General features: G+C 46.9%; 1 protein-coding gene across 1 annotated transcript; it reads right to left on the bottom strand.

The window, feature by feature from the left end:
* Nucleotides 1-2,902: 2,902 nt before the first annotated feature.
* On the bottom strand, nucleotides 2,903-9,336 carry LOC131737811 (magnesium transporter NIPA1-like). Its single transcript, XM_059029468.1, has 5 exons — nucleotides 9,192-9,336; nucleotides 7,019-7,066; nucleotides 6,569-6,659; nucleotides 6,138-6,298; nucleotides 2,903-4,347 (listed from the first exon to the last, which is right to left on the bottom strand). Exons 1-5 carry the CDS (start codon nucleotides 9,322-9,324, stop codon nucleotides 3,836-3,838), a joined length of 945 nt encoding a protein of 314 aa, XP_058885451.1. The 5' UTR covers nucleotides 9,325-9,336; the 3' UTR covers nucleotides 2,903-3,835.
* Between the last annotated feature and the right edge of the window lie 1,363 nt (nucleotides 9,337-10,699).

Raw genomic sequence — 10,699 nt, forward strand, 5'->3', positions numbered from 1 at the left:
TACAGCAGCAGTGTCTGCCACCTGTGATTGAACCCACGACCCTCTGGTCAAGAGTCCAGAGCCCTAACCACTACTCCACACTGTATTAACAGGAGGACTAATAACAATGTTGCCTAAATAATGTGTTTCCTGTATCAGTTCCTTGTTTGAAGAAAAAAAAAAAAACATAATTATGTTGTGCAAGAACCACACAGCTACCCCAGCATGATGCTGTTGTAATAATACCAGGCACTGCAAAACATACTCTCTCTGTATCATTATGTGTTCAAGTTGTTTGCTGTAGTGTTGAGAGGAATCAAGGTTAAAGAGAGTGATTTAACTTTCATCACAAGTGACTCTACCTGACTTGGATATACCTAGATAAATCAGACATATACACACCTACACTGCAATAACTAATGTGTATTCAACAACCAGAAATTCAAATGCAATGTATACCACTTTGAAAGGCATAACGAGGCCTTTTTGGAGTGCCTGCACCTAACCATGTACCCTGACAGAGACAGGCCTGGCTTTGACAGTCCGAGAGCTGATAATATTCACATGGATTGGGGGGTTAGACTGCCAGCATATAAGAGCATTGATTTCAGGCAGATGAGAAAGGATTACATACCATTTCTTAGTAGCTTGCAAGTGTTCAGGTATATTTAGTGACATGCAATTGATGGAAGTGCTTCATGAATCACACACTACATTTTATAAAAACCTGGAATGTGATTTTTAAAAAGACTGGTCTTGAGCAGGTGCCAATATATTGATTCTTATTTATTGTGTAGGGTTACAATGTTCTTTCTACCCACTCTTCCTTTTGAATAATGTTTGCTAGTTGTGCATGTTCTTCAGTATGTTCTTTGTTTTGATATTGTTCTGTAGTTTGCAGGTGCTTTGAAGGTGTACGGTGTACATGTGTCATTAACCTATTGCCTTTAAGACCCCAAGACCCCATCTGCATTACCCTTCCCCCCTTATTAACTTCACTAAATAAAATGCAAAATAATAATAATAATAATAATAATAATAATAATAATAATAATAATATTCAACCCATCAATGCAATATGCACAATTGCTACAATTTCTTTTAACTGTTAATACAGTTACATTACAAAGAGTGTATTCTCTTTTTCAGTATAATGTGAAGATCACCTTGTATATTTAATAAACAACATCACTATTGAACGCTGTACCAAGTGTTATCAATTGCATACAAAAGTCCTTCAGGTTATCTATAAGGTAGCAATCAGCAGTTCACAGGTGATGATATCAATGGGGTGTGGTGAAAGCGCTGTCCGTTGCTTGCTGAATATATTCCTGAGTAGATAAGCACCCCATCTTCACATGCGACAGATTGAACAAGAAATACATTCAGTGCTCTGGGACCCCAATTATACTACTTTTAATTACAAATGCACAATGACTGTTTTTCATTTAATCTGTTCTATTGTGACTGCCAAGACCAGTATAGCATTCTTCAATGTGTTCCCAGTCTTGGCAGTCTGTGCTGTTGGAGGGATATGCAGTAAATAGTGAGCAGCTGATAATGAGGTTTTCATTTCTGTTTATTATCTAAAAGAAAACAGCAGCATACACAAGATCACAGCACTCCCTCCCATACACTGCGGGTTGCTGTTCTGGATCGTGTCTAAAGTCACAGTCCTCAAAGTTAGGAAATGGTAATCCCATATGACAGCACTGTTGCTTTGTATCTTGTAAGAAAAAAAGAATGAGATTTCCCTTGCTTAGCTTTCCATCATGGTACAGTACGTAGTTTAGATAACATGCCAGAGTGTTATACGTGGGTTTCAGAGATAAGCATGTCTTAAATACAGTGCCAGCCAGTTCAACAAACAGCAGACTCTGTATCCAGAACACTAGAGTGACTGTGAGCTGCTCCTCTAGTTGAAACCTACCCACTTATTTAACCAGGTCTTGATCTGCAGTGCAATGAAGGCTGGTCCCCGTTTCCTGATTTGCAGTGCAGTGAAGGCTGGCCCCCGTTTCCCCTGATTTGCAGTGCAATGAAGGCTGGCCCCCGTTTCCCCTGATTTGCAGTGCAGTGAAGGCTGGCCCGCGTTTCCCCTGATTTGCAGTGCAGTGAAGGCTGGCCCCCGTTTCCCCTGATTTGCAGTGCAGTGAAGGCTGGCCCGCGTTTCCCCTGATTTGCAGTGCAGTGAAGGCTGGCCCCCGTTTCCCCTGATTTGCAGTGCAGTGAAGGCTGGCCCCCGTTTCCTGATTTGCAGTGCAGTGAAGGCTGGCCCCCGTTTCCCCTGATTTGCAGTGCAGTGAAGGCTGGCCCCCGTTTCCCCTGATTTGCAGTGCAATGAAGGCTGGCCCCCGTTTCCTGATTTGCAGTGCAGTGAAGGCTGGCCCCCGTTTCCCCTGATTTGCAGTGCAATGAAGGCTGGCCCCCGTTTCCTGATTTGCAGTGCAATGAAGGCTGGCCCCCGTTTCCTGATTTGCAGTGCAGTGAAGGCTGGCCCCCGTTTCCTGATTTGCAGTGCAATGAAGGCTGGCCCCCGTTTCCTGATTTGCAGTGCAGTGAAGGCTGGCCCCCATTTCCTGATTTGCAGTGCAGTGAAGGCTGGCCTCCGTTTCCCCTGATTTGCAGTGCAGTGAAGGCTGGCCTCCGTTTCCCCTGATTTGCAGTGCAATGAAGGCTGGCCCCCGTTTCCCCTGATTTGCAGTGCAATGAAGGCTGGCCCCCGTTTCCCCTGATTTGCAGTGCAATGAAGGCTGGCCCCCGTTTCCCCTGATTTGCAGTGCAATGAAGGCTGGCCCCCGTTTCCTGATTTGCAGTGCAGTAAAGTCTGGCCCCCGTTTCCCCTGATTTGCAGTGCAGTAAAGTCTGGCCCCCGTTTCCTGATTTGCAGTGCAGTGAAGTCTGGCCCCCGTTTCCCCTGATTTGCAGTGCAGTGCAGGATGGCCCCCGTTTCCTGATTTGCAGTGCAGTGAAGGCTGGCCCCCGTTTCCTGATTTGCAGTGCAGTAAAGTCTGGCCCCCGTTTCCCCTGATTTGCAGTACAATGAAGGCTGGCTGCTGTTTTAGGTTACAAATCAATTGCTGCAGCAAGACCAGCAGGATAACGCGTCCCGTTAGAGACCATTGTCGAAACGTCTTTCAATTCTCTTACAGACCCTCTCAGCCAATCAGGTGCGAGTAGTGAGCTCATTATCATGCAGTCCATTCCTAAGAGTCCTGCAACTCTCGCTGCAGCAACAGCTTATTTTAAACAAACCACAGCACATGCCAGTAACACACATCCTCCCACAAGTGTTATTCATGTTAACACCAAGTTTCCTTGCAATGGTTTTGCAGATCAGTATACAGACAGACGACCGCCTCCACTGTATCCCAGCACTGGGGATTTTATACTCCTGTGCAGGGTTCAGTTATCAAGTATGTTGCATCTGTACTGCTGAATAATTGAGGATGGCTATGACAAAGACCATTTTAATCCCTTTACTTTAAATATATTACATACAGTACCATGAGCTTTTCTCAAGACATTTTAACCTGCGTGAACGCTTTTATTTCCTGCCAACAACTAGCTGTCATTTTAAATGTATTATAAATCTGACCACAAAGCACCAGAGAAATGATATGTTTTAAACATAGCTATTAACAAAATACCAAAAAAAACCAACATAAAATTATAAAAATATAGTTATAGCATAGTTAAGTCTGTTTAGTCAGTGCTGTGCAAGATACAGTATTTGGTTCCTCTACTGTGACTCTGGAATGTACATATTAGGTGTGCAGACAATGTGCAATGATTAAAAACAACGGACACATGGTGAAAGTGTCTGCACCACTGGAGAAGCATGTACTGCAAGTGTTCAGTCTTTCTTACGAGAACCTTTCTTTACATCATTCCAACTCCAAGTGAATTCCTTGAATACTTGCAGAAGAACGATTCCCACAGACACTATGACGAAGCCACACAGCATGCCAAGGCAGTCCACAGCACCCACGTCACTCCATTCCCTGAATAGAATGGCGGTGGCCAATGTGACGAGAGTGGTGAACATCACATAGTAAACGGCCCCGAACACAGAGCTGTCGAAGTGCTCCAGTGCTTTGTTAATGTAGGTGAACTGGATGAGGACACTGGATGCCAGGGTGACCAAAAGCAGCCCCAAGAGACACAGGGCTCTCTGATTGGAGGAGTCCCTGGTGAACACGTCCTGAGCAGCCAGCCCCAGGCCTTTGCTACTCGGCACGGTGAAGCTGCCCAGCAAGGAACAGATAGTGCTGTACACCATGATGTTAGTGGGGCCGTGCACAGGGGCGACCCACAAGATGAGCAGCAGCAGCAGCAGCAGGATGACACAGAGGTAGCCGAGGAACACTGCAGAAGAGAGTCGAGAGCCGCTTATGAGGGAGTTCACATTTACTGCACATTATTAGCATTTAGTAACACTTAATGGGCTGCTCTGTAATGTGGGAACTACCCATGCAACTGTGGCAATGGTATTATTTATATCCCCAGATACATTACAGGTGCCATCTGTTCCATGAAGAACCAACAGCATCTCATATTCCAGCAACACACAGGCTGCTCACAGAAGTGAAATCAAAACCAGATTGCAGATGGGTTCCCAGATCTAGTCTTCAAACTGGGATCTCATTTCATTCCGCCCATGACACAATGGTGCAGTAATCTCATTGTCTGCTGTGAACAAGAATGTGTAAGGTGTGACATCATGATTTTTAGGTGTGTGTGCAGTGACTCTGGCTCTGGTGCGTGTGCAGTGACTCTGGCGTGTGTGCAGTGACTCTGGCTCTGGTGCGTGCGCAGTGACTCTGGCTCTGGTGTGGGTGCAGTGACTCTGGCTCTGGTGTGGGTGCAGTGGCTCTGGCTCTGGTGTGGGTGTAGTGGCTCTGGCGTGGGTGCAGTGACTCTGACTCTGGTGCGGGCGCAGTGACTCTGGCTCTGGTGCGGGCGCAGTGACTCTGGCTCTGGTGCGGGCGCAGTGACTCTGGCTCTGGTGCGGGCGCAGTGACTCTGGCTCTGGTGCGGGCGCAGTGACTCTGGCTCTGGTGCGTGTGCAGTGACTCTGGCTCTGGTGCGTGTGCAGTGACTCTGGCTCTGGTGTGGGTGCAGTGACTCTGGCTCTGGTGTGGGCGCAGTGACTGGCTCTGGTGCGTGTGCAGTGACTCTGGCGTGGGTGCAGTGACTCTGGCTCTGGTGTGGGTGCAGTGACTCTGGCTCTGGCGTGGGTGCAGTGACTCTGGCTCTGGTGCGGTGTGAGATAGCAGGTTGAGTGAGACAGCAGGGAGGGGGTTAAAACCTCCCTGCGAGAGAGAGAAAACATGTGAGAATGCACTTTTTGTTAATTGTTTTATTAATGATTATCCGCACCTGGGCGTTATTGGGGAGTTTAAAAGGAGAGCAGGCAGTTTGCTCAGGGCTGCTGAGTAGAAGGAGGCAGAAGAGGTGCTCTGTCTCTGAGCAGTCAGAAAACGAGTAAGTGCTGTGTAAACCTGAGTTGGTGATTGTGTCGGTGCCAGGTAAACGGCTTAGCCGTCCTGCAAGTTAGTCAGGGAAATACCTGTGTAGTAAGTGCTCCAAATTGGAGTTAGGTGTTTGTTTTGTGTTTTGTTTATTTTTGTGTTTATTAAAAATTAGCGCGTCAGCGCTTGAAAACTCCATTTCTGTGTGCTGGGTCGTAATTTTAAAGGGGCACGAACCCGAGTGAGTGCAGCTGGTTCACATGCGGGCGCAGTGACTCTGGCTCTGGTGCGGGCGCAGTGACTCTGGCTCTGGTGCGGGCGCAGTGACTCTGGCTCTGGTGCGGGTGCAGTGACTGGCTCTGGTGCGGGTGCAGTGACTGTGGGTGCAGTGACTCTGGCTCTGGTGTGGGCGCAGTGACTCTGGCTCTGGTGTGGGTGCAGTGACTCTGGCTCTGGTGTGGGTGCAGTGGCTCTGGCTCTGGGCACTAGGGGTGTGTGCTGGTCATTTTTATAATAATCCTAATGCTGGTTGCTATTTACACCTAATCCTCCTATGAGAAGGTACAAGCTCTGACATAACAATCGCACAGCTTGTAGTCTGAATCATTCCACGAGGAAGGCACTGTGCACAACGCCTGTGGAATGACTGTGTGTTTTTGCAGTGGTATTTGAATTGCAATGCACCTGGATCTCCGAGCTTCTCTTCCAGCTCCATCCTTGAGCTCACATTCTCAGACTTGGGAGCGTGGATAATCAGAACAGCAGCACCTGCGCAGCTTAACACACAGCCCAGCTTCCCAAGAACATTGAGATTCTCCTGCAGCATGTAGGAAGCCAGGAGAGACCTAAGAGAAAGACCGGGGCTTTATGTATTTCCTTCATGCGAGGTACTGTAAGGTAAGCAATGCAGGCTGTCATTGAAGGTTTACTTCCTGGAGTTAGTGGGGTGTCTTGTTTCAATATTGCAAGAACTCTGACACAATAGTTAACTGAGGCTTTCAAAGCAAACATCTACTGCTGTAGGTCCTCTAGGCCTGATTCTAAACCTCAACGTAGGCAATGCTGTGTGGGTTCTATATACAAAGGCTTGTCCAATCGGGAGGCTTGTGACTTACCCAAACGGGACCCCGAGTGCTCCAAGAGGTGTAACTAAAGCAGCGGGAGCCATGTTGTACGCCAGGAAATTCCCTACCTGGCCCAGAACCACTGTTTAAAAAGAACAGAAGGCTTGTTATGAACACACAGGCTTCCTCCAGCTCACAGACATTAAGAATTTATACCATAAGACTTACAGTAAAGCCTTTGGCCACTAGCCAAACCTAACTGCGGTGACTGAGGATCAACAGGTTCCCAACGGCAAGCCATTCCCACTGTCAACCAAAGCAGCGGATATCACCAGGCTACTGAACCCTAGGAGGTCCCTGTCCGGACTCGACGGGCGTCTGAGCAGCACTGTCTGACCAATTAACACCAGTAATAATGAAGAACGTGTCCTTGATAAAAAATAAATACAGAATGTCTATACATCGCCACCTTAACTGAACAGTAAATGGACTAGTACTCACTTGCTAGTGTTCCACTCCACCACACACATTCAGTTAGGTATGAAACTCCTATGAAGAGGCAATGACAGAGTTCAGTGAATTACTAGACATTCCCAAACTTCTGAAGCGCACGCTGGATCCTGTGAAAAGAGGCTGAAATCATCCAGTTTTTAAATTGCTGATCTGTTAATTACAGTTGGGTCATAACACATATCATTCTGTACCAAAACTATCAGATGTTCCAGCTTGACTAACCTTCCTCACACTGCAATACCAGTATTTCTACCAGGAATGTAACTTAAAGATGAAGTGCCTCATAAATGAATTATGTTTTAAATAAAAAATCATATCTGTGTATTCCTGCATAAATGTCTCAACAGAGAAGGTTCAAATGTGTAACCAATGTAACCATTATGCTGGTGTGTGCTGTACGTCTTCATTACTCTTGTAGGGTAATCCCTACACTGTGAATAACGTTTTCTCAAGGGAAATGCTTTGAACACGATGTCATGTCAACAGTGGTCCTGTATATTTAAAAGACTGGAGTTTTGTAAGAGAGTTTGTATTGAAGTAAAACAAAGATTGTTTTTCCTGCTTAGGTTAGTTTGTTCTGGAGGTGTTTTATCTTGGTGAAGTGAAGAGGTTTAATCAATCCATTCGCTTGGCAAAGTGTTACTGCAATCTGCCTCTATTCCTCCCTGGCTATCAAACACCAGAATCAGTTGAAACCGCAGCCTTTTCCTTCCCAGAAACCACCAGAGCAACATCCTTTTCATACATGCAAAGGACCTTTGGTTTTCTTTCGTCCTGTAGTGTTGATGGAGCTTTGCTATTTAATGCAGATATTAATGATGCTGAGTGAAGACCAGTCCCTATAAGAAATGTATTTACGTTTGGAGGAGATAGTATTAAATAAAGTGGCTCCCTGTGTGGAATGAAATGGAGGAAGGTGAGGCACTGATTGGTTGTCCGATTGGCCACGTAATCAATTGTTTAATGAACCCACCTGCGAGTGGCTGCAGAAACGGCTGTGTCCCAAACCGTTCCCTTGCACCCTACACCCTTCGACAAGTGTACACTTCGCGTGACGTTTTACTTACGTCACAGAGTGTGCATTTGGGTGAGCGAGGGAGCAGGGTGGAGCTAAAAGAGGACATCGTTTGCTGCACGCAGCTGGATCAGTTTTAGGGTCTTCCTCAGTCCATGTATTTCGTAATAATAATAATAATAATAATAATAATCATTTTGAAATATATTGCTCGCTTATATCCTCTCCTAGTTTTGTAGCTACCTATCTAGATCATTAACTAATTGATAGATAATTAATTCCCTAAATCGATATGTACTGAAAATATTTTTCGCTGTACTTTCTAATCATATATTTTAATCGTGATCATAGATTTAAAAAGATTAATTTTATTATCTAAGCGACTCAATACAACATACATGTCACAAATAATTATCTTGTTAAATCTTAACAGCACCTACAATTTCCTAGCTAGCTACAGTTTCATTATATTTATGTGCAGCCGCGTCTGCTATATTTGCAAATCATTCCCACTTGTCTCCGCCTAACGCAAAGAGTTCTGGGACTTCAGCACAAAAAATTTTCCGCAAAAGTCAACTGTTTTGTACACTCAGCCAAAGGGTGCAGTGAAGGGCACATAAAGACTCGTAAGGTAAGGGATTGGGACAACCCTTAAGATGACAAATTTAGTACCTCCACCCCTCAAGGGAAGGTAGCAAGTGAGCAAGTGTGCGGTTTGGGACGCATCCCAAGAGTATATCGCTGCAGAACGAAGGCTCCCACAGCGCAGCTCTCGCAGGGCAGTGCTGCGTGCGAAACTCGCAATTTAAACAGTGCTTCGTTCCCCTGCAACACCGCTAACACATGACTATAAACAGGGTGTGGAAGGGGGACAACCCTGAACACAGGGATTAGCATGCAACTCAAGCTTGTGCGAGTGCCTGTCTTGCCCGATGAACCAGTTGTCCAGTTCGGTCATGCACTATAAATCCTGCAATGAAAACGATCCCGCATTAATATTATGTTTGGGTAGCTGGACAATTAAGTAGCACTATACTACACTACTGTTTTTTTCTGTCTCGTGAATTGACATAGTTTTTAATCTTCGGTGACGATCAATAATGCTGCACTATATGGCAAAATAAACTTACATTGAATTTACAGTACCTCGCTTTTGTGCTTGTAATATCCCCTTTTTCTGTAAGACAAACGTGGATCCATTCACAAAGCTGGACAGCACAGCAATGCATAAACCAGCTGACAACGAATTGCCCGTGCATTCCTTCGGGTCTAAAGTCATCCTACAAGCTTTGTTATTTATTACGATTAACAGTATACAGGTAACTCTACTCTACTCCCCTTCATCTCCTCCCTCCTCAACACCTCTCTACTTTCTGGCATCTTCCCCTCTGCCTTCAAAAAAGCCTCTATCACTCCCCTCCTCAAAAAACCTACCCTCGACCCCACCTCCCTCCAGAGCTACCGTCCTGTCTCCCTCCTACCCTTCCTCTCCAAAACCCTTGAGCGGACTGTACACCGCCAGCTCTCTGCTTTCCTGTCCAACCACTCTCTGCTTGACCCTCTCCAATCTGGCTTCCGCTCTGCTCACTCCACTGAAACCGCCCTTCTGTCTGTCACCAACTCACTTAAGTGTGCCCAAGCTGCCTCTCTCTCCTCTGTCCTAATTCTCCTCGACCTCTCTGCTGCCTTTGACACTGTTGATCACTCTATTCTACTATCATCTCTTGCTGACCTGGGGATCTCTGGCACTGCTCTGGCCTGGTTCTCCTCCTACCTCTCCAACCGCACTTACCAGGTAACCTGGCGTGGAGCAACCTCCACACCTCACCCTCTCTTAACTGGAGTCCCCCAAGGGTCAGTCTTGGGTCCTCTCCTGTTCTCTCTCTACACCCGCTCCCTGGGCCCCCTCATCGCATCCTATGGTTTCTCATACCATTTCTATGCTGATGATGCTCAGATTTTCCTCTCCTTCCCCACCTCTGACTCCACCATCTCCTCCCGTATCTCTACCTGTCTGTCTGCTATTTCCTCCTGGATGCACTCGCATCACCTCAAACTCAACCTCTCTAAATCTGACCTCCTTTTCTTTCCCTCCTCCTCCCCCTCCTCTGATCTCTCTATCTCTGTTCCTCTGGAATCTACCACACTCTCTCCCTCTTCCTCAGCTAAGAACCTTGGAGTCACCCTGGACCCCTGCCTCTCTTATTCCCAGCACATCTCCACTCTGGCACGCACTTGCCGATTCTTCCTGAGCAACATCCGAAGAATCCGACCCTTCCTCACCAACTATGCTACCCAGCTCCTGGTCCAGGCCCTGGTACTCTCCCGCCTAGACTACTGCAACTCCCTCCTGGCTGGCCTCCCTGCGTCCGCCACCCGTCCGCTCCAGCTCATCCAGAACTCTGCTGCTCGCCTGGTGTTCTCTCTACCTCGCTTCGCCCACGCTACTCCACTACTCCGCTCGCTCCACTGGCTCCCGATCACCGCTCGCATCCAGTTCAAGACTCTTGTACTAGCCTACAGATGCCTTGATCAGACTGCACCCAGCTACCTCCAGACCCTCATCTCTCCCTACACCCCCACTCGACCTCTCCGCTCCGCCTGCACTAGAAGACTGGCTCTACCTCCGCTACGCTCCCCTGCCTGCCGAGCCC

Source organism: Acipenser ruthenus, chromosome 8 (genome assembly GCF_902713425.1).
Source record: "Acipenser ruthenus chromosome 8, fAciRut3.2 maternal haplotype, whole genome shotgun sequence".
In the NCBI taxonomy this organism is placed as follows: domain Eukaryota; kingdom Metazoa; phylum Chordata; class Actinopteri; order Acipenseriformes; family Acipenseridae; genus Acipenser; species Acipenser ruthenus.